The 24,466-nt window shown below is 34.4% G+C and overlaps 1 protein-coding gene across 1 annotated transcript in view; it reads left to right on the top strand.

Moving 5' to 3' along the window:
• Window positions 1-676: 676 nt before the first annotated feature.
• Window positions 677-24,466, top strand: part of LOC148950829 (uncharacterized) — a 41,708-nt gene continuing 17,918 nt past the window's right edge. The window contains exons 1-2 of the mRNA XM_089090030.1: window positions 677-1,591; window positions 8,849-9,007. Of these exons, the coding sequence (XP_088946156.1) occupies window positions 827-1,591; window positions 8,849-9,007 (924 nt within the window). The 5' untranslated portion in view covers window positions 677-826. The remainder of the gene's footprint in view (window positions 1,592-8,848; window positions 9,008-24,466) is intronic.

Here is a 24,466-nt window from a genome sequence, read left to right as displayed (position 1 = left end):
ATGTTTAAAGGCCAAGTAACATAGCATTAGCTTGTAAACATGTTTTTTTTTCGAAAGTGACAACAGTAATTCAATGTCAAGAAATTCCTACACCACTTTTGTTGGACAAGCCAACCAAAGGCTGCTGTAACACTTTTGCCCGGGTAGCTTAAATTTAGTACTCTTTAATTTTAGTGCTGAAGAGCATAAGGGCTGCTTCAATCAAAAGCTTTTAAGAAATCTAAAAGAAATCACTGTTATTTTAAAAAAGAAAAGTATCTCATTTTGATTTCAGTTTCAGTTTTTCAGTGACTCTAAACAACTTCCCTAACGAAGCTAAAGGTATATTTGGGTCGAGACATCATTGGGTGTCTATACGAAATTACTCTTCAACAAGAAAGCAGAAAAAAATGTGTAAATAGACATTGTTTTGAAACTACGAATTCGGCAGATGTTCACTAGCTCTTATTTCCTTTTGATAAATATTGTCAATATTGAACTTTTTAGAAATGCCTGCCTGGAAAAAAACGGAAAGAAAACAAAAGAAAAAGTGCGACTAAAAGCTTTCTATTGTATTCTTGTTTCCATTAGAAATAATCAGTGATTTTCCCCTCTAAGAATAAAAAATCAAACGCAATACACCTACTCTAAATTAAGGCGTTGCTGCGATATGACTCAACACCAATGTAACTATACAGCTATCTTTCCACTTGTCTTTTTATGCCGTTGTCTAGGTATTTTAACCATTTCTCATGATGTAGATGGGGATAAGTGCAAAATCTGTGTTAAATATCAAGATATTCGTTTCTGGGGTGTACTTCTTACATTGGTGATTGTAATTGGTATTATGACATTTGCCTCCATATGCCTCTATGCAGAGATACAAACACTACATGATGATATTTACAGATCAGTGCTGATGCTGTTATTTATTGTGAGTTGTTTTGATTTTATCTCCACAGTTGGTACTTCCGTAGTAAATTCCAATCGGATCCATTTATTATTTGAGCAGTTGGATGAAATTGACACTCTGCTGAATAAGGCTATTGATCGTAAGCAGAAGTACCTTAAGGATGTGAATAGAGGTGTGATGCTGGGATGCAGTATTGGTGTGGGTTTTGTTATTGCATCAATTTTCATTGACTTTCCAATACAAGCAATTCTTGAGAGACCTTTAGAGAAAATAGCTGTTTGGTACTTTTTTAAAGTCATCTGGTTTATTGTATCTGACTTAAGGTTGAAGATGTTCTGTGCCTTTTCGGTTCTCATAATGTTGAGGTACAGGATGTTAAATGAAATTATAGATACAGATTTTAAGAATGCGGGTAAGAGGTACAATTTTGAAGAAGTAAGAAGAATTCACTCTGCCATTACGAGCACTCTCCAATCCTTGGACAGAATATTTAATCCTGACATTCTTACTTCCTTGATAGCTGCTATTGTACATACAGTGGTCTTACTATTTTTGTCCTCATCCATGAAAAAAGATAATTTTCAAGAGGCTCATCACCTCGACTGGTTTTTCTGTAAGCTGACATTTACTACACTGGGATCCATAATCCTGTTGAGAACAATTGGTGCTGCCTATGTTGGGGATCAAGTTTCAAAAGCGGTAAGTTTCTCTAAAGGAATATGAATAGTATTTTTCTCGTTAAAAAACAAAATTAAAAATCTGGCCACACTAAATTGGATAATAAATCTCTTTAAAAAGCTAGATTTGGTCAAGTAAAAAACATCTTTTCACTTACTTAAATAAATAGATAAATTATGGGGTAACCTGATAATCCGTTTGCACCATAGGGTCCCCAAAACTCTATGCGATATTGAGTCAAAATTTCAAAATTAATATATTTTCAAAGACAAAATGTGCCTCTAAATAACCAACCTCTACCTCTAATACCTAACCTGTGCCTCCAAAGCCCTGTTAAATTTCTTACCACTAATCTTCAATTTAATTGGCTGAAAACTTGTCTTAGTTGCTGGTGAATTGATGAACTACTATTACGCTTAGAATTGAGACTCTGAGACCCGTGTGAACCGGTAGTTTTTTCCAGGTCTTAGTCGTAGTAGCGACTACGACACTGAATAAGCCCCGCGTCAATGGCCACTTATTTGTATAAAGAAAAACAAATACTAAAACCGTTCTCTTTTTAAAATAACGCTCGTCTTTCGTATTTACAGATTAATTAAGAAGAAAGTTTTGATTGTTTTAATCACCTATATGAAAAATTTAGAAAAATAGTTTGAATCTCTAGATACTTCCAAAATAATAAAAAAAAATCTGCTTGTTAATAAGATGTTTTTTTCCAATATTTATATTTTATGCTGATGGAACTATCACAAAACAAATGTTTAAAAATAATTCTTCTGTTTAGATGAAATGTCCACTAGGGTTTACTTTATACTGCTATAAAACAAAATGGGTAGATCTATCTTTTTCTTTGTTTTTGCTGAGATTTATTAGACAGTTGCATGAGGGTTGAGCTGCACAAGAGTTCAGTTACACGAGGGTTGAGCTGCATGGGGGTTCAGTTAAACGGGGGTTCAGTTGCCCCTAGGGTCAGATACATGGCCTCCAGTTACACGAGGGTTCAGTTCGAATGGAACTCCAAGAAGCTCAAGAAGGGCTAAAGAGATTAAGTTAAAACTTTTAGAAAATGGGGAGGTGAATGTTGAACTACATCCAAACTCACTATATACTTCCAGGTTGTCCAAGAGGGTTATGTGTGATATCTCAGGTCGGACTAAAGGTATCAAATTGAAATTTTCATGAAATGTTGGGGGAACCAAACAGGCGTATGACCAAAACCAAAAGATATTATATGCATCAGAGTTGTCAAAAAGGGCTTATCTACGAAATATCTTATCTTATCTACGATATATCAATATCTCAGAAATATCTAAGGTAATATGTTGGAATTTTCAGGGGAATCTGAACTTAACCAAAAGACACTATGTGCATCATGGTTTTCAAAAAAGTTTAGCTTATGTATCTCAGGTTAAAACTTTCAGAGAATATTGAAGGAGATGTTTAAGTAAATTAAAAGACACTAACTGCATTAAGGTTGTCAAAGGGAAGATCTTTAATATCCAGGAAATATGTACTGGTATCAAGTTGGAACTTTCAAGGTCATGTTGAGAGGGATGTTGAACTGAATCAAAAGTCAGTGTCTAGATGTTCAAGAGGGCGTGCCTGTTATGTCTCACGAAGGACTTAGGGCATTAACCTGAAATTTTCGAGGAATGTCAAAAAGGGATCTTGAATTAAAGCAAAAAACACTATGTGTATCCGGATCGGCAAACTGGCGTATCTGCGAAATCCCAGGAACTGATCAGAATTTTTAGCTGAAACTTTTAGGCTATGTTGAAGGGGATGTTTGATTAAATCAAAACTCAACATGTGCATTCAGGGTGTCAAAGGGGACAATCTGGAATATCTCAGGAATGACTAGGAGTATTAAGTTCAAACTTTTTGGGATTTTTGAAACTAATGTTGAATTAAATAAAAACAATGTGCGTTTCCGTTTTGCCAAAAGGGTATATCTGCAATATCTTGGTATGACTAAGGTTATAATTTAATTTTTTTAGATTCCAATAAGATAATTTTTTACAATGAACTTATACTATTAAGATGAATTGAAGTATATTTACTATTACGGAATCAGTTTCAAGCGGCAATTTTTCTTAAAGACTTTTTTTCTAAACATTATTTTAAACTGTGAGTTACTGTTGTCTGTGGCTGGCTCTTTAGTAGATTAATTAAAAAAAACTTATTCCACAAAATAATTTTTTCAAAAAAAAAGTAAAGAACTCCATTAAACCAAAAATGAGCAAACATAAAAATCAAATAATCAACCAAGCGTGAAACTACCACAAATCAGCTTCGATAAATAAATGAAACCCAAAACGAACAGAAATTACAATAAATAACCCAGTCAAACTCAAAACGAGCAGAAATTAACATAAAAAAACATATGTTTTTACTTTTATAAAAAAAAACATAAAAAATATAAATGTTTTTACTTTTATAACTTTAATAAATCAAATTATATTAACATTTTGATTAATAAATATCAGTATATGCATATTAAACTGACAATGAAATTCATTTGTATTTTTTTCAGTAAAGGGCAAGTTATGTTCTGACTTTGGGAAGGCATAGGGGTTTTGAGCCCTACTCATGATAATTTCTGCTCATTTTGAGTTTGACTCGGCTATTTATTGTAATTTCTGTTCGTTTTGGGTTTCATTTATTTATCGATGCTGATTTGTGGTAGTTTCACGCTTGGTAGATAATTTGATTTTATTTTTGCTAATTCTTGGTTTAATGGAGTTCTTTACTTTTTTTGCAAAACTTATTTTCTGGAAAAAGTTTTTTTTAATTAATTTTTGTTCGTTGTATATTGACATAGTCTTTTCAGGGAAAAAGAAAATAATAGTTTAGATCTTTTCGTTTTTTTAAGACTATAGTTTGGCCTGCTATTTATATGCTGGAGAAAATATTTCAGCAATTTTGAACAACATACACCCTTTTAAAAATCTGGACACAAATTGTAGTGTTTAATTTAGTTTCATACCTCCTATAGTTGACCAAAAATAGAAAACTTGATAACATTCGCAAAAAAATCTGTTTATTTTCTTTGATAGCTTGGATACACTTGCGTTATTTTAATTTGGTTAAATTTTAAGAGCAGAAGTAGCCCCGAAAGTTTGAACATAATACCCTCAGTTGTTCTTGGGATACTGCTGAGAGGCCTTATTGCGAATTAGCAATAATACAGTGCATTTTTTATTTAATCTTAAGGCAACACTTAGTTTTTAAACGTAATGAGCAAATGAGAGGGTGGGCGTTGGAGGGGGATTAGTTGCCCTCCAATCACTTCCAACTATTAAAAACGGCACTAGCCTTTTCTATTTTCAAACGAATAAACCCTTATTGAAGTTCCTACGACAACTCCTTCAATACGAAGTGCCGTGGTCTAAAGAAAAAAAAATAATACATTGTACCCACATCGCTCATTACTATAAAAATGTCAAGCCTTCCAATCACTTTCGACTATTAAAAAAGGCAATAGCCGTTTCAATTTCCAATCGAATGAACCTTTTTTTAATTTCTACGTCAACGCTTTCTATAAATACCTTATATGCCCTCAGGGCATAAATTACAACCCTTGCCCTGACGGCTGTGAGGGGGTTGTAATCCTCAAAGACCTAATTTCCTGAACTTTCAACTACGTTGAACAAAATGGTTATCTCAAAGTTTGATCGGATGTGTTTAGGGAAAGGGTGGGCGTGAGCAGGGTGTTAGTTGCTCTCCAGTCACTTTCAACTATTAAAAAAGGCACTAGCCCTTTCAATTTCCAATCGAATGAGCCCTTTTGAAGTTTCTACGACAACACTTTCTATAAAAACCTTATATGTCCCCAGGGCATAACCTACAACCCTTGCCTTGAGGGCTGGAGAGTGGGGTTATAATCCTCAATGACCTAATTTCCACAACTTTCAACTAAGTTGACCAAAATTCTTATCTCCAAATTTTTTATTGGATGTGTTCGGGGAAATGGTAAGCGTGAGAGGGGGGTTAGTTGCCTTCCAATCACTTTCGAGTATGAAAAAGGGCATTCCTTTCAATTTCGTATCGAATGAGCCTTTTTTGAAGTTTCTATGACAATGCTTTCTATTAAAAAAACCTCATATACCCCCAGGGCATAACTTACAACCCTTGCCCTGACGGGTATGGGGGGAGTGTCATCCCCAAAACATAATTTTCGTACATTTTAACTACTTCGAACAAAATGGCTATCTCAAAATTTTGATTGGATGTGTTTGGGGAAACGATGGATGTGAGATGGGTGTTAGTTATCCTCCAATCACTTTCGACTATTAAAAATGGCATAAGCCCTTCTAATTTCCAATCGAATGAGCCCTTCTTGAAGTTTCTAAAACATCACTATCTATAAAAGCCTTATATTTCCCCAGGGCACCGACCCATAATGATCGAAATCTACATTTCTCTTCATATCACCCTCCTTCTGTGAAAAGAGGAGTAATAATCTTTTTAGTTGACAGAGTTTTAAAAATCTGTTCTCGTAATCATATAAATTCTGAATTAAACTATATCAAAGATATTCTATTCTGCAATGGTTACCAAATAAAACTTATAAAAAATATCATTTGTTACAATCAATGTAAACAAACGTACGATAGATACTAATATAAATAAATAAATTATTCTTAAAACGAGTGAAACTTCAATTGAATATGCAAATCAAGTTTGAAACAAACAAAATCACTACAAACAAGAGTTTGGGTATAGCCTCATTCTTTGACTGTAAAAGTCCAAAACCTACTGTGTCATTGGGGCTTTACAGAAAACGAATTGTATTACAAATATTTTCTTTTGTACTTAATATTGAAAATAAATATTAAAATAACAGTAAAATTTTGAACTGATGAGCTTTCAGCAATTAATATCATTATACATCAAATATTCAGCTTAATTTATTAGTTCTCTCTAGGGATGTTCAATACGAATATAGTTTCACTACAAAAAAAGAGTTTGGATGCTGCCCCCCTTCATTAACTGTAGAAAAATTAGGGCCGACTAAGTCATTGGTGCTTAACTGAATGCGGATTACATTACAAATAATTTCTTTTCCAGTTCTTACAGCATTGAAAATGAGAATAAAATTACAGTGAAATAAAATCTTGAACTGATGGATCCTTCAATAATTAATATCATTAACCATCAAATATTCGATTTGATTTTGTTTATGCTGTCCAATACTGTTCAAAACACATATAGTTTACAGTAAAGCGCCAATGAAGCAGTAGGTTTTAGACTTTTACAGTGAGAGAAGGAGGCTATACCCAAACTCTTGTTTATAGTGATTTTCGTTAGTTTCAAGCTTGATTTGCATATTCAATTTGAGTTTCACTCATTTTAAGATTTATTTATTCATTTATATTAGTATCTATCGTATGTTTGTTTACATTGATTGTTTAATTAATTTATGTTCGTTTTTGGTTTCGTTTATACTTCAATAGCAAAATATTTTTTCTGTTTTAAGCTTAATTTGCATATTTAATTTAAGCATTACTCACTTTAAGATTTATTTATTCATTTATATTATTACTTGTTTTATGTTTTTTTATGATTTTTTATTTAATTTCTGTTCGTTTTGGGTTTCATTTATTCTTTAATAGTAATTTCTGGTAGTTTTGAGTTTGAATCTTAGCAGGTATTTGTATCTACTGATCTTAAGTTTAAAATGGCCTCTACTTTTCTTTGAACAACTTCTTTTTCAGAAAGTTTTTTTTTAAATTAATTTTTGTTCGTTTTGCAAAAAGTTTCAAGTTTTCAAAAATTCCTTATTTCAAAATCAATTTTTTTTTTCAACGTCAAATGTTCATCAAAGTATCAAAACTAGTGTCGTTTTTGGTGCCATATTACCCTTTATGGCGATATTATCAAGAGGAACTTAAAAAAATCACCTAAGTATACCTAAGTTTTTTTTGTTTTTTTCTTCATTTAATTACTATTAAGTGCTAATAATTGTTGTCAACTTATTGTTTTTCCTTTTTCCTTGTTTCTTTGTGGTGTTTAGTATTTTGCTTGTGACATTCAGTTTTTGATATTTTATGCTATATTTTGTAGATTAGATAGTGAATACTCTGTACGGGTTTAATCACTGAATAAAATCATTCATTCATTCATACAAAACATCTTTTAAATGAGAACTTTTGCAGATCTCTATTTTGTACCCCGCTATCGACAAAGAAAAGAAAAACAGAAGAAAAAGAAAGAGGGCATATTAGTGCTACCTATGCATAAAAAGGATTTTCTTTGTTATTGAAGGTCGGGGCTGAAAGTCACCTGTAGTTTTGACAATCTCGATTCGAGTGGTGCACTCACCGTTCTGATCTGACGCCAGGTCTAGGTTTTCACTGAAGATCCCTCAAGGGGTTTTATCGATTCAGGTTGTTTATCAAAATTCCTCTAAACTTGTTTTCAATATTACATTTTACTATTAAAGTTAACCAAGTAATAAATACCATTCCTAAATCTGCTACAAATGAGTGGGGTTCGCTCTTTACTAGGCTATACCTATTGCTGCAACCATGGTTTATACACTCTTCAACTACTGAGTTTTCTGTTGTCTTGGCAAAATGAGTTGTAAAAAGTTTGTATCAACAGTATAGAAAAACCTTAATTGGCTGTTGTTGCAATTATGACAGCAAGAATTTTCTATCTAGAAAAGAACGAATTGCAGCTTATTGAGGTCTTGCGCACAACAAGCAAATAATTAAATTATTAGGTCTCATTAAGGACTGTTGACCACAAATCAATTATGGCAATTGCATGTTGAACGCCAAAAATTACACAAACTAATTGCAATAAGTCAATTGACCGCAGGGGGTAAAAAAAGAGTAAGCTCAAATGAGGAAGCAAAGGAAAATATTGGCGATAACAATTCGACAAAAAAATTATTCAATTATATAAAATATTCCTGAAAAACAAAAATATATAATAGTTATGACACTCGTAAATGATGGTCTAACCCTTAGAGGACAATAGAAAGGGTAGCCCTGTTCTTGTTTGCCGTTATTTTTAATCGCTTTATGTTTGACTTGATTTTTACACCTTTTCTTTTTTTGATTTTCCTCTATTTAATTTGTTTTCAATTTATTCATCCATAGTAGTATCTGTTATTTCTAAGTTTAAATCTATTTTTTGTTACTGACACATCGACAATCTTTGAAATTTCTTTTGTAGAGGTGAACCTTTAATAACCTCAGTTTTCTCAAAGAAAGAAAATCAATGTAACACCAAGTTTAAGAAATATAATCTTTCTTCTCTTTCTTCAAGGCAAAATACCCTCTTAGTCGCATTCATGATATGGATACCAGCAACTACGGTACTTCGACTCAATTTCAGCTGATACTTTTTTGTAATCAAATGCACACGCGACAACTCTGTCCTACTGCAGCTGGATTTTTCAATTTCAACAAACAAATGGTTTGCACTGTAAGTATGTTTTTATAGGATACAGACTCCCAAAGTTTTATAAACTATTTTCTCATATTGCTCTCTCAAATTACCCTGTAAAACTATACACTCTAGCATAACTTAAGAATTTGTCTTAAACTATGTAATCTCACGGAGCAGATCTTGTCAGTAACGTAGGTAGTGCTAAATTGACTCGAGTGCTACTTAAAATTTTAAGCTACATACCTTTATAGAGAAACTGAACTTAATAATAATAAAAATTTATTTATTACCCACTATAAAAAAGAAGCAGAGTGCATCAAGAACAAAAAAAAAGCAACAGCAAAAGGAAATATTGGATATGAGGCAAATAGATTTTGAAAAGAAATTGAAACACTTTCCTAGAAAGCCTTTCACACTCCCTAAAATCGCCTGATATGATAATATCAGGTGATGATCAGGATGCTTTATCGATATTTACATTAATCTAGTACAAAAGGAAATATTTATGTGTAAAAAGTCATACATAACGTAATGTAATTTAACCGCTTAACATAGGAAGTGACGCTGATAGTACGAAATCTGCTTTAACCCAACTATTACTACTATTAACAGTAATTCCTTGCAGCATCATACAGCCTTAGGCTAATATAGCAGTTCAAGCCCATCCTCTATCCCAATCTTCTCCAAGCTGACCCCTTACATAATGGCGGCAGCCAGACCAAAGAGCCAACTTCCTGTATTCCTTTTATTGATGACCAGAGATCAATTGCTGTCTTGCTATATACCACCGCATTGCAAATGACTAAATGAGTTACAAGATCACTGAAAGGTCTTAGCTTCAAAGATCATGATTGCAGCAGTAGCTGCAGCCTAGTAAAGAGCGAACCACAGCCCATAGTAACCAAAAATTTAAAACACACTTTGAAAAATTCAACCTGATGAGAAAAAAATTCCCATCTGACACTGATTCAGGAATAGTAACTATTATTTCGGTTAATTTTAAAAGTAAAAGTTTATTGCAAAAACAAATTTATGGTGATTTTGAAAAAAAAAAGCCTGAAACCCTCGAAAATGGTGTCAGATCTAAACAAAAAGTTGGAATTAGGACGGTCGAAAACCTAAATGCGAGAATTACAGTCTGATATGTCTCCGTTTTTTCACCAGGGCTTGCAGGCTATTATAACATCATAGAGATGTTTGATGGCTCATTTAAAAGCTATTTTTCATATCTACTTGCTTGTTATAAACTCAACCATCCCATACACTCTTTTGACAACCTGCACACAGAAGGCATGTGGTAATTTAGTTCACCTTCCCCTCTCAATATTCCCTGAAAATTTCCCTTTCATACCCTTTGGCATAGTTGTAATAGTAGTCACAGTAATAGTCTAGTACTAGTAGTAATAGCAGGAGTTTTAACAGTAATTGTATTAGATCTAGTAACAGCAGTAGTATTAAAAAATTGCCTTTTGGTCAGTTGAACCCCCTCTTATCAAGTCCTGGAATTATCTATTTAATACAATTAGCCGTTGATATGACATTACCAATATGTCGTCTTGATAACCTCTGTATTCATATACATCCTGAAAATTTTTTCTTAATATTCTTAGCCTTACAATTAGTTGCAATAGAAGTAGTAGCTGTATTAGTAGTAGTAGTAGTAGTATATATACAAATAAAAGTTCAATGGGGACAAATCCTTTTGTTTGACAGTGAAACAAAAAAAATCTCTGAATATTTTGGTCACATATACGGTTGGCCGCCTTCCCCAGATAAACTAAAATAATGCAAATAAAACCGCATGTAGGTTGTCAAAACTTGACACAGCAATACCTCAAAGGCGTGTACCTTTCAGGGTAAATATCTTTATGTGTATATAGATGTGTCTTGAAATCTATATGTGTCTTGAAGAGTCTTGAAAAGTACAAATATATCAAACTGAATGTTTGATATATAATACTATTAATTGTTAAAAGATAATCAGTTCAAGATTTTATTTCGCTGTAATTTTATTTTCATTTTCAATGCTGCAATAGCTGGAAAAGAAAACATTTGCAACATAATTCGTTTTCAGTGAAGCACCAATGAAGTTGTAGGCTTTAGACTTTTGTAGTTAGGGAAGAGGGCAGTATCCAAACTCTTGTTTGTAGTGAAGCTGTATTTGTCTTGAACAGTCTTGGAAAGAACTAGTAAAATTAAACTAAATATTTGATACGTATTAACATTTATTGCTGAAAGCTCATCAGTTCAAAATTGAATTTTATTGTAATTTTAGTTTATTTTCGATGTTGTGGTAAGTACAAAAGAAAATATTCGTAATATAATTCGTTTTCAGTAAAGCGCCAATGGCGCCGTAGGTTTCAGACTTTTACAGTGAAAGACGGAGGCAAAACCCAAAATTTTTTCTCGTTTCAGATTTTTGTTGCTTTCAGGCTGGATTTGCATATTCAATTTAAGTTTCACTCGTTTTAAGATTTATTTACTCATTTATATTAGGAACTATTGTTTGTTTGTTTGCTATGATTATTTATTTAATTTATGTTCGTTTTGGGTTCAATAGAATAATATTTTTGTTCGTTTTAAGGTTGATTTGCATATTCAACTTACACTTTACTCGTTCTGAGATTTATTTATTCATTTATGTTAGTACCTGTTGTATGTTTTTGTTTTTTTTGCTATGATTGTTTATTTAATTTCTGTTCGTTGTGGGTTTCATTTATCCTATAATATTAATTTCTTGCTGTTTTGAGTTTGAGTTATTGTAGGTTTCTATTTCTTCTGATCTAAAGTTTAATATGGCCTTTATTTTTCTTTAGAATACTTTTTTTAGAAAAGTTTTTTAAATTAATTTCTGTTAGTTTTTAATTGCCAAAGTTTCAAGTTTTTTAAAATTCCCTATTTCTGAATATTTTTTTCTATTCTAAAATAAAAAACAACAAAGAGAGGTAAAAATCAATGAAAAGACAACAAACGAGACGTCGGCCAAAAGAGAGAAAATATGAAAGACTAAGACAACGCTGATATTTTGCCCGTATGCAAACTAGGCGTCCTCAGCACAAGAGACACAAAGAAAAAAAAGACTAAAGTAAAAAAAAAATCACCAACAATATTAATACAATTGTCGCATCTGGTCCATCTAGGGAAAAGAAGCTATTAGAGTTACTTCGATGAAAACACCAAGGCAACTGAGGAAAAAGAAAAAAAAATGAAATTAAGTTAATTATTCTGTTGCGAAATAATGCCTAAGTAAAGAACGATGCCTAAGTAAAGAACGATGTGGGCACAATTTTTTTTCGTGGTCTTAGACCAAGGCACTTCGTATCGAAGGAGTTGTCGTAGAAACTTCGAAAAGGGCTTATTTGATTGAAAATTGGAGTGGCTAGTGCCCTTTTTAATAGTCGAAAGTGATTAGAGTAGAGGGTAACTAGCCCCCCCCCCCCAAGCCCATCATTCCCCCAAACACATCCAATTAAAATTTTGAAATAGGCATTTTGTTCAGCGTAGTTGATTTCCAGATAGAAAATATGTTTTTGAGGAAAACACTCCCCCACAACCCTCAGGGCAAGGGTTTTAAGTCATGCCCTGGGGGCATATAAGAACGATGTTGGCACTATGTATTATTCATTATTTTTTTTTTCCTCTAGAGCAGGGCACTTCGTATCGAAGAAGTTGTCGTAGAAACTTCGAAAAGGGCTCATTCAATTGAAAATTTGAGTGGCTTGTGCCCTTTTTAATAGTTGAAAGTGATTGGAAGGCAACTAAAACCCCTTCCACGCCCACGATTTCCCCAAACACATCCAATCAAAATTTTGAGATAGCGATTTTGTTCAGCATAGTTGATTTCCAGATAGAAAATATGTTTTTGAGGAGGACACTCCCCCACAGCCTTTAGGGCAAGGGTTGTAAGTTATGCCCTGGGGGCATATAAGCAGGGCTACTTTTAGGGAGAAATCACTTCTATAAGGGACACTTATTTTGAATCTAGGGACCAAGGGCAATCTGGGGTAAAGTAACGATTTTAAGGGAATTTTTTTTAACAAAAGACTGAAAATTTCTCAAAGATTGCGTATGCTCCGTTTTTAAAAAAAGCTTATGTTGCAACACCGGCTTACCGTGCTGTAATTGCCGAAACTTCAAGAAGCTGAACCCTGGAACATTATTTAGGTAGCCTAGAATTTATTTTATTTTTTATGCAATGACTTTGATTGGTGTAAACTACCGACATTAGGGAGTATTGATAGGCTATGCAGAAATTGTGGGCAAGGTTTATATTAACGGATTATTCAGGTAGCTAAGAAAACCTTTATAGTCAGAATTGCATCCTGAATCAAAGTCTAAAATGCATTTTTGTCGGAAATGAACTTTACCCCCTGAACTTTACCATCACTAAAATGAATTTAGTGATGGATTGGCTGAGGGTCTTACTAACTGCATCAAACAAGCTATTGAAAAAAAAACTCGATTCCCTAGCAAAATATTGTTGAATTTTGTACAAATACTACTAACGTCAGGTTTGGAGTCAATAGATCTGCTTCAACGCTAATGAAAGCCATGGTGTCCCCTATATTAAATGTAAAATTATCATGCCATCTTATTCACTTATGTTCATCCTATGCATGCTTGTCACTTCCCAAGAGACTAGAAGACTTGGCGCGAAATATCTATGCTCACTTTTCCAGAAGCGCTTCCATACGAGATAAGTATGCTGAATTTCAGGAGTTTCTTGCACCTCACATTTCTTGCACCAGGATAAACCCATTGGTTGTTCCTTTAGGCCTGCATAAGGAGGCTTACTAAGCATCGGGTTGATATTACTCAATATTTCATAGAAACCACGTTTGACGACCCAACTGCAACCAATGACTTTATCTTGTCGACATTACAAATCAAGTTGACAAAGCCATACCTTGAATTCATGGGTTACTCTCTTGGCCTCTCCAACGAATTCAACATAGTTTTTCAATCTGAGCTTCCAGTTCCTTACTCCCTAAAGGCAGGTGTCAGCAAACTTGTGAATGATGTTGCGTCTATTTTCATGAAACTGAATATTCGCAGTGTTGCTTTGTTTACCATACTGGATCCTTACCTTTCAAGTGAATACCTGCCTTTAAACCAGACATATGTGGGAATAGCTGCAACCAATTCAATGCAAGGACTCGTAGATGCTCAAGGGCCAGCTGATAATATTGATCTCTTTTACCGGTCTTGTTGAAAATACTATATAGTCCTAATCAAGCACATCCAAAACCCATCCAAGACGCTTTGGTTGAACCAAGAAATACAAGAAATTTGAAACCAAAATCTCTAAGGCCACTGTTTGTGAGATTTCCTGTTCTAAGAGAAAAGTGTTGCCTCCAGAAAATGGACTAAGAATGGAGGTCACAGTCAGTGACTGATGTCACTGAGCTTCATTTGGGAGATGCCCAAGTTGATGACCTGTCAGTTGAGCAGTACTGGATAAAGATATTTAGTCTGGAGACTCGCAGTGGCGAATTCAAGTATCCGGACTTGCGGAAGCGCATATCACTGATTTTGTCTTTACCTTTTAGCAATGTACCAACTGAGCATTTGTTTAGTCCCCTGAAATTCATCAAAAGAGACATCTGAAATAGTCTTGAGAATGTCACACTAGTGTTACCTGTTTGAGTCAATTACTGGTTGAAAAACGAAGATAAAACTTTATCAAATGTCAGCACACCGAAAAATGTCACTGACTTCAAGACGAAGGCAAAATCCAAGTGCGATGAAGTGTTGGAGATGACAATTACTTAAAGTTTCTTATGTGTTCTAGGTAGTGAAAAAAATGTTATATATATATATATATCAATATCTGAAGTAAAAAATAACAATTTATTGCTGCGCTGTGCAGCATCAAATCATGCTATAATGTAGATTGTACGGAAATGTAAAGCAAAATATCCCTTCTTTCTAGGGAGAAAAATAGGGCGAAGTCAGACCTAAACATAGGGAAATTAAGGGGAAATTGATATAAAATAGGGAAAATTGAAATCGAAAAGTGGAAGCACTGCATATTAGGTTTTTATAGAAGGTGTTGTCGTAGAAACTTCAAAAAAGGCTCATTCAATTGGAAATTCAAAGGGCTAGTGCCCTTTTTAATAGTCGAAAGTGATTGGAGAGCAACTAACCCCCCTCTCACGCCAACCTTTTCCCCAAACACGTCCAATTAAAATTTTGAGATACCCATTTTATTGACGTAGTTTTATGTTCTGGAAATTAGATCTTTGAGGATGACATGCCCCCCCCCCCCCACACACACACAGCCCTTAGGGCAAGGGTTGTAAGTTATGCCTTGGGGGAATATAAGGTTTTTGTAGAAAGAGTTGTCGTAGAAACTTCAAAAAGAGCTCATTCGATTGGAAATTGAAAAGGCTAGTGCCCTTTTTAATAGTCAAAAGTGATTGGAAGGCAACTAATACCCCTTCCACGCCAACCATTTCCCCAAACAAATCCAATCAAAATTTTGAGATAACCATTTTGTTCCAAGCAGTTTAAAGTTTAGGAAATTATACCTTTGAGCAGGACACTCCTCCCAGAGTCTTCAAGGCAAGGGTTATAAGTTATGCCCTGGGGGCATATACGTTTTTATTGAAATCTTTGTCGTAGAAACTTTGAAAAGGGCTCATTCGATCGAAAACTCAAAGGTCTGGTGTCCTTTTTAATAGTCGAAAGTTATTTGAGGGCCACTAACCCCCCCTCTCACGCTCACCTTTTCCCCAAACACATCCAAACAAAATTTTTATATAGCCATTTTGTTCAGCGTAGTTGATTTCCAGATAGAAATTATGTTTTTGAGGAGGACACTCCCCCACAGCTCTCAGGGAAGGGGTTGTAAGTTATGCCCTGGGAGCATATAAGGTTTTTATAGAACGCGTTGTCGTAGAAACTTCAAAAAGGGCTCATTCGATTGTAAATTGAAATGGCTAGTGCCCTTTTTAATAGTCGAAAGTGATTGGAAGGCAACTAACACCCCTTTTCGCCCACCATTTCCCCAAACACATCCAATCAAAACTTTGAGATGGTCATTCTGTCCCTCGTAGTTTAAAGTTCAGGAAATTATACCTTTGAGCAGGACACTCCCCCCACAGTCTTCAGGGTCTAAGTTTTTATTGAAATCTTTGTCGTAGAAACTTTGAAAAGGGCTCATTCAATCGGAAATTCAAAGGTGTGGTGTCCTTTTTAATAGTTGAAAGTGATTTGAGGGCAACTACCCCCCCCCCCTCTCACGCTCACCTTTTCCCCAAACACATCCTAACAAAATTTTTATATAGCCATTTTGTTCAGCGTAGTTGATTTCCAGATAGAAATTATGTTTTTGAGGAGGACACTCTCCCACAGCCCTCAGGGAAAGGGTTGTAAGTTATGCCCTGGGTGCATATAAGGTTTTCATAGAACGTGTTGTCGTAGAAACTTCAAAAAGGGCTCATTCGATTGTAAATTGAAATGGCTAGTGCCCTTTCTAATGATCGAAAGTGATTGGAAGGCAACTAACACCCCTTTTACGCCCACCATTTCCCCAAACACATCCAATCAAAATTTTGAGATGGTCATTTTGTCCCTCGCAGTTTAAAGTTCAGGAAATTATACCTTTGAGCAGGACAATCCCACCACAGTCTTCAGGGTAAGGGTTATAAGTTACGCCCTGGGGGCATATAAGTTTTTATTGAAATCATTGTCATAGAAACTTGAAAAAGAGCTCTTGCGATTGGAAATTCAAAGGGCTAGTGCCCGTTTTAATAGTAGAAAGTGATTTGAGGTCAACTAACCCCCTCTCACGGCGACCTTTTCCCCAAACACATCCAACAAAATTTTTAGATAGCCATTTTATTCAAAGTAGTTGAAAGTTTAGGAAATTAAGTCTTTAAGGATGACAAACCATCCTCCCCCCCACAGCCCTCGGGTCAAGGGCTGTAAATTAGGCCCTGGGGGCATGTAAAGTTTCTAAAGAACGCGTTGTCGTAGAAACTTCAAAAATGGCTTATTTGATTGAAAATTGAAATGGCTAGTGCCCTTTTAATAGTCGAAAGTAATTGGAAGGCAACTAACACCCCTTCCACGCCCACCATTACCCCAAACATATCCAATCAAAATTTTTAGATAACCATTTTGTTCCACGCAGTTTAAAGTTTAGGAAATTATACCTTTGAGCAGGACACTCCTCCGACAGTCTTCAGGGCAAGGGTTATAAGTTATGCCCTGGGGGCATATAAGCTTTTATTGAAATCTTTGTCGTAGAAACTTTGAAAAGGGCTCATTCGATCGAAAACTCAAAGGTCTGGTGTCCTTTTTAATAGTCGAAAGTGATGTGAGGGCCACTAACCCCCCCTCTCACGCTCACCTTTTCCCCAAACACATCCAAACAAAATTTTTATATAGCCATTTTGTTCAGCGTAGTTGATTTCCAGATAGAAATTATGTTTTTGAGGAGGACACTCCCCCACAGCCCTCAGGGTAAGGGTTGTAAGTTATGCCCTGGGTGCGTATAAGGTTTTTATAAAAAGCGTTGTCATAGAAACTTCAAAAAGAGCTCATTCGATTGTAAATTGAAATGGCTAGTGCTCTTATTAATAGACGAAAATGATTGGAAGGCAACTAACACCCCTTCTACGTCCACCATTTCCCCAAAAACATCCAATAACAATTTTGAGATAGCCATTTTGTCCCTCGCAGTTTAAAGTTCAGGAAATTATACCTTTGAGCAGGACACTCCCACCACAGTCTTCAGGGTCTAAGTTTTTATTGAAATCTTTGTCGTAGAAACTTTGAAAAGGGCTCATTCAATCGGAAATTCAAAGGTCTGGTGTCCTTTTTAATAGTTGAAAGTGATTTGTGGGCAACTACCCCCCCCCCTCTCACGCTCACCTTTTCCCCAAACACATCCTAACAAAATTTTTATATAGCCATTTTGTTCAGCGTAGTTGATTTCCAGATAGAAATTATGTTTTTGAGGAGGACACTCCCCCAGAGCCCTCAGGGCAAGGGTTGTAAGTTATGCCCTGGGGGCATATAAGGTTTTCATAGAACGTGTTGTCGTAGAAACTTCAAAATGGGCTCATTCGATTGTAAATTGAAATGGCTAGTGCCCTTTCTAATGATCGAAAGTGATTGGAAGGCAACTAAAACCCCTTTTACGCCCACCATTCCCCCAAACACATCCAATCAAAATTTTTAGATGGTTATTTTGTCCCTCGCAGTTTAAAGTTCAGTAAATTATACGTTTGAGCAGGATAATCTCCCCACCGTCTTCAGGGCAAGGGTTATAAGCTATGCTCTGGGGGCATATAAGGTTTTTATTGAAATATGTGTCGTAGAAACTAGAAAGAGAGCTCTTTCGATTGAAAATTCAAAGGGCTAGTGCCCGTTTTAATAGTAGAAAGTGATTTGAGGTCAACTAACCCCCTCTCACGGCGACCTTTTCCCCAAACACATCCAACAAAAATTTTAGATAGCCATTTTATTCAAAGTAGTTGAAAGTTTAGGAAATTAAGTCTTTAAGGATGACAAACCATCCTCCCCCCCCCCCCATCCCTCAGGGTAAGGGTTGTAAGTTATGCCTTGGGGGCATGTAAGGTTTTTATAGAAAGCGATGTTCTAAAAACATAAAAAAGGGCTCATTCAATTGGAAATTGAAAGGGCTAGTGCCCTTTTAATAGTCGAAAGTGATTGAAGGGCAACTATCCCCCCTCTCACGCCCACCATTTCCCCAAACACATCCAATCAAAATTTTGAGATATCCATTTTTTTCAACGTAGTCGAAAGTTCTGGAAGTTAGGTCTTTTAGGATGATAAGCGCCTCAGAGCCCTCAGTGCAAGGGCTGTAAGTTATGCCCTGGGGTATATAAGTTTTATATAGAAAGTTGTTGTAGAAATTTGAAAAAGGGCTCATTTGTTTGGAAATTGAAATTGCCCTTTTTAATAGTCGAAAGTGAGTGGAGAGTCTCACGCCCACCATTTCCCCAAACACATTCAATCAAAGTTTAGAGATAGCCATTTTGTTCAACGTAGTTGAAAATTCTGGAAATTATGTATTTAAGGATGACAAACCCCCCAGAGCCCCCAGGGCGAAGGTTGTAAGTTATTCCCTGGGGGCATATAAGGTTTTTTATAGATAGAGTTGTCGTAAAAACTTCAAAAGGGGCTCGTTCAGTTGGAAATTGAGAGGGCTACTGCCCTTTTTAATAGTCGGAAGGGATTGGAGAGTAACTAACCACCCTCGCACGCACACCATTCCCCCCAACACATCCAATCAAAATTTTCAGATAGCCATTTTGTTCAACATAGTAGAAAACTCTGGAAATTAGGTGTTTGAGGATGACAACCCCCCCCCTCCCCCAGCCTTCAGGGCAAGGGTTGTAAGTTATTCCCTGGGGGCATATAAGGTTTTTATTGAAAGTGTATGCGTAGAAACTTCAAAAGGGCTCACCTGATTGGAAATTGAAAGGGCCAGTGTCTTTTTTAATAGTTGAAAGTGATGGGAGAGCAACTAACCTCCCTCTCACGCCCACCATTTCCCCAAACACATCCAATCAAAATTTTGAGATAGCCATTTTGTTTAACGTAGTTGAAAGTTCTGGAAATTATGTCTTAGAGGATTAAAACCACCCTCAGAGCCCTTAAGGTAAGGGTTGTAATTTATGCCCTAAGGGCATATAATGTGTTTATAAAAGTGATGTCGTAGAAGCTCAAAAAGGGCTCATTCGATTGGAAATCGAAAGGCCTGGTGCCCCTTTTAACAGTCGAAAGTGATTGGAAGGATTTAATTTTTTATAGTAAAGACCGATATGGGTATAATATATGATTTTTGTTGTTGTTGTTGTTGTTTAGACCAGGGAACTTCATATCGAAGGAGTTGTCCTAGGAACTTCAAAAAGGGCTCATTCCATTGAAAACAGAAAGAGCCGATGTCCTTTTTAAAAACCCCTAAAAAATTAAAAACCCCTTAAATAGGGTTTTTTTTTCAAAATCCCTATGCCTTCCCAAGTCCAGAACATAATTTGCACTTTACTTAAAAAATATAAATGTTTTTCTTTTATAGCTTTAATAAATAAAATAATATTAACATTTTGATTACTAAATATCAGTATATGTATATTAAACTGACAATGCACATTCATTTGTATTTTTTCAGTAAAGTGCAAATTATGTTCTGGCCTTGGGAAGGCATAGTGGTTTTGAGCCCAACTTATGTTAATTTCTGCTCGTTTTGAGTTTTACTCGGTTATTTATTCTAATTTCTGTTCGTTTATGATTTCATTTATTTATCGATGCTGATTTGCGGTAGTTTCACACTTGGTAGATTATTTTATTTTATTTCTGCTAATTTTTTGTTTAATGAAGTTATTTACTTTTCTTTGAAAAACTTATTTTGTGGAAAAAATTGGTTTAGTTAATCATTAGAAATAGCCATGGCCTCACCAAATTGTACAAAATGTTCAGGTTGAAAGAAAATATGTTCAGCAAGAGCCGAAACAAAGGTTTCAGGAGGCTTGCTTAATTTTAAGTTTTTTCTATTGAGATACGATGCTCAATAAATTTCTCAAGAAATTGTCTACCAATATAAAACTTCCCACAAGAACAAGGAATTTTACACACCCCGCTAACTAAATTTCCCCGTGTTAAATCCTTCCCAGAATTAAGGAAACTACCTATTGGTCTCACTGATTGGTAACATTTATCAATGTTATGTTTACGGAAAATTCGTTTAAGCATCTCCCCCAAAACAGGTACATAAGGCAAAGAGATGAAACTTTTGGACTGGCGGGGGGTCTATTTTGACAACGAAGTGTTTGCTATCTTATCGGTGGACTATTTAAAACAAACTGGCTATCTCAAAATTTTCATTTGATGCATCTGGGGAAAAGAGTTTGTTTGTGTCGAGGGGGGGGGGGGTAAATGCCTGCACGGTACGTAGGTTCACTTAGCGTGGTGCGCCACCCTAAGTGAAACTAAATGAACCTAACGCCACACTGGGTGATCTTAAATTAGTCTCTCTGACTATGCCCGTGTGTCTGAGAGGGTGTGCTGCCATCTATAACTTGAGGTGAAAAGATAAAAGAAGATGAAGTAGTGAAAAGGTGTCGACATCTATGCTTTTTTAAGTATAAAAAAATCACTGAGAGTTTTTTTCATGTGCCTGACTCCACATTACCCTATGGCTCGTCATCAACACTAGTTTTTAAGACTTTTCTTTGTATTTGGAAGTGTTGGTATCAAGGACATAAAATTAAAATGTTTTTTATCTCTTTGATCCGTGTACCATAGGTTCAATTAAGAGCAAAAGTGATTTTTTTTTTTTACTTTTTAATACTCATGAAATTAATATGTTTTTTTGCCTCTTGGATCCATGTGTCTAAGGTTGAATTAAGACTTTTCTTTATATTTGGAAGTTTTGCTACCATGAACATGAAATTAAAATATTTTTCGTCTCTTGGATACGTGTACCTTAGGTTGAAGTAGTAGCAAAAGTCCTTTTTTATGAATTTTTGATGCTCAATCTTCAATTAATAGATTTTGAAATTACCAAGTACTTGAGTTTGTTCTACGCCAATGTACATTTTTAATACTTTTTGGTACTCGTTCATCAATTAAAAGACTTGAAATTTACCATGCAGTTGAGTTTGTACTATGCAAAAGTATTTTTTTATTAGTTTTTGATACTCAGTCGTCAATCAAAAGACTTGGAATTTACCAAGTAGTTGAGTTTGTTCTATGCATAAGGTTTTTTATTAATTTCTGTTACTCACTCATCAATTGAAAAACTTTGAAAATTACCAAGTAGTTGAGTTTCTTCTATGCAAAAGTGCTTTTGTATTAATTTTTGATACTCAGTAGTCAATCAAAAGACTTGGAGTTTACCAAGTAGTTGAGTTTGTTCTATGCATAAGGTTTTTTTATTAATTTTTGTTACTCACTCGTCAATTAAAAGACTTTGAAATTTACCAAGTAGCTGAGTTTGTTCTATGCATAAGGTTTTTTTATTTATTTTGGAAACTCAGTTATCAATTAAAATACTTGGAATTTACCATGTAGCTGAGTTTGTTCTATGCATAAGATTTTTTATTATTAATTTTTGATACTCACTCATCAATTAAGAGACTTGGAATTTACCAAGTAGCTGAGTTTGTTCTATGCTAAAGTGCTTTTTTTATTAATTTTTGATATTCAGTCACGAATTAAAAGACTTGAAATTTACCATATAGTTGAGTTTGTTCTATCCAAAAGTGTTTTCTTATTAATTTTTGATACTTTGTCATCAACTAAACGACTTGGAATTTATCAATTAGTTGAGTTTGTTCTATGCTAAAGTGCTTTATTATTAATTTTGTTAGTCACTCACCAATTAAAAGACTTGGAATTTACCAAGTAGTTGAGTTTGTTCTATGCCAAAGTGCTTTATTATTAATTTTTGTAACTCACTCACCAATTTAAAACTTGGAATTTACCAACTAGTTGACTTTAATCTAGGCATAATAATTTTTGATACTCTGTCATCAATTAAAAGACATGGCATTTACAAATTAGTTGAGTTTGTTCTATGCTAAAGTACTTTTTTATTAATTTTTGATACTCACTTACCAATTGAAAGAATTGTATTTTACCAAGTAGTTGCGTTTGTTCTATGCAAAAGTGTTTTATTGTTAATTTTTTATAATCAGTCACCAATTAAAGGACTTGGAATTTGCCAAGGAGCCCAGTTTGTTCTATGCAAAAGTGTCTTTCTTATTGATCTTTTATATTCAGTCATCAATTTAAAGATATAGAATTTACCAAGTAGCTGAGTTTGCACTATGCTAAAGTGTTTTTTTATTAAGTTTTGATGCTCACTCATCAATTAAAAGACTTTGAATTTACCAAGTAGCTGAGTTTGTTCAAGGCAAAAGTGTTTTCTTGTTAATTTCTTATTCTCACCCATCAACTAAAAGACATTGAATTTACCAAGTAGCTGAGTTTATTCTGTGCAAAATGTTTTCTTATAAATTTATCATACTCAGTCATCAATTAAAAGGTGTGGAATTTACCAAGTAGGTGAATTTGTTCTATGCAAATTTGTTTTCTGATTAATTTTTGATACTCAATCGCTAATTGAAAGATTTTGAATTTACCAAGTAGTTGAGTTTTCTCTATGGAAAAGTGCTTTTTTATTAATTTTTTGATACTCACTCATCAATTGAATGACTTGGAATTTATCGAGTAGTTGAGTTTGTTCTATGCAAAAGTGCATTTTTATTAATTCTTGATACTCACTTACCAATTAAAAGACATGTAATTCACCAAGTAGGTGAACTTGTTTTATACAAAAAAACCTTTTTTTATTAATGAAACTAAGACAAAATCAGTTAACATAATGTAACCGAAGTGAAAAATCACTTGTGATAATATCAATAACTTTAGTGAAAAATAAAAATGGTACTATATGGACAGGAAAAAAAAAACGACACCTTCTATGACTGCAAATTAATAGATGCCGGTAGTAGGGACTCGAGCAAAGTAATTGATTTCGCGTACAATAATAAAAAATAAACAAATCATCGTCTTATGATACCCTTCCAGGAATATTCACTTCACATAACCATTTGTTAATTGGGTTTATTGACAGCATCTGATGGTAAACTGTCGATGATACTAGCAACATTCCTTGATGCTTTGCTTTTCTTAGAATTGTCATTAAATTCTATGTTGATGTTAATAAACATTCTAAATATTAGATTTGTTAGCGTATCCTAAAATTTAGGGAGTCATAACAAAGTAATGTATGAAATATTTTAATTGAAATAATGACATATACAATGTTAAATGATATTAATATAGTCTTATAAAAAATTTATCGTTTGAATTCGTTTCAAAAAATTGTCCATAATGTTTTCTCGTAACAGGATACTTATTTCATTTTGGTGTCATATACAACATTTAACATGGTTTCAGCTACCCTCGCATCATACATCTTATCATTGATATTATTGTCTTCATTGACAGTGTCTGATGGTAAATTGTCGATGATACTAGCCATCTTCACCGAAGCTTTGCTTTTCTTAAAATTGTCATTAATTTTCATAGAAATATTATCTACCAATATTTTATTTTGCCGGTGATTTCATTGTCTATTACCACATTATTTTTACACAGGTAACAATTCTGACACGGAGACATGATGTGTTTTATGACATTGGTGCAGCAGTATGCCTGTCTTCTCTTTACCTTCCGTTGAATACTAATACCCAAAAGATGGCGATATGATTTATCAATAGATAACGAGTTACCCACCCTACGAGCAAGAAGTTGACCCTCGTTGTCAACTATTACTTTTAGGCATGATTTATCTTTGAGCACTATCATCTCTGAGAATTTTATTCTATTATAACCACCATCAGCAATGTTCAATTTTTTGGATACTTCAAAAAATACAATCTCTCACTGTCATGACAATACACACATAGATTTCCAATGGTGCCACCATTAATGCTTTTTTCATAGTTCAAA

This window comes from Artemia sp. Qi Xiang Cuo, chromosome 6 (assembly GCF_049724085.1).
Source record: "Artemia sp. Qi Xiang Cuo chromosome 6, ASM4972408v1, whole genome shotgun sequence".
In the NCBI taxonomy this organism is placed as follows: Eukaryota; Metazoa; Arthropoda; class Branchiopoda; order Anostraca; family Artemiidae; genus Artemia; species Artemia sp. Qi Xiang Cuo.
This window is presented reverse-complemented; position numbering and strand designations above follow the sequence as displayed.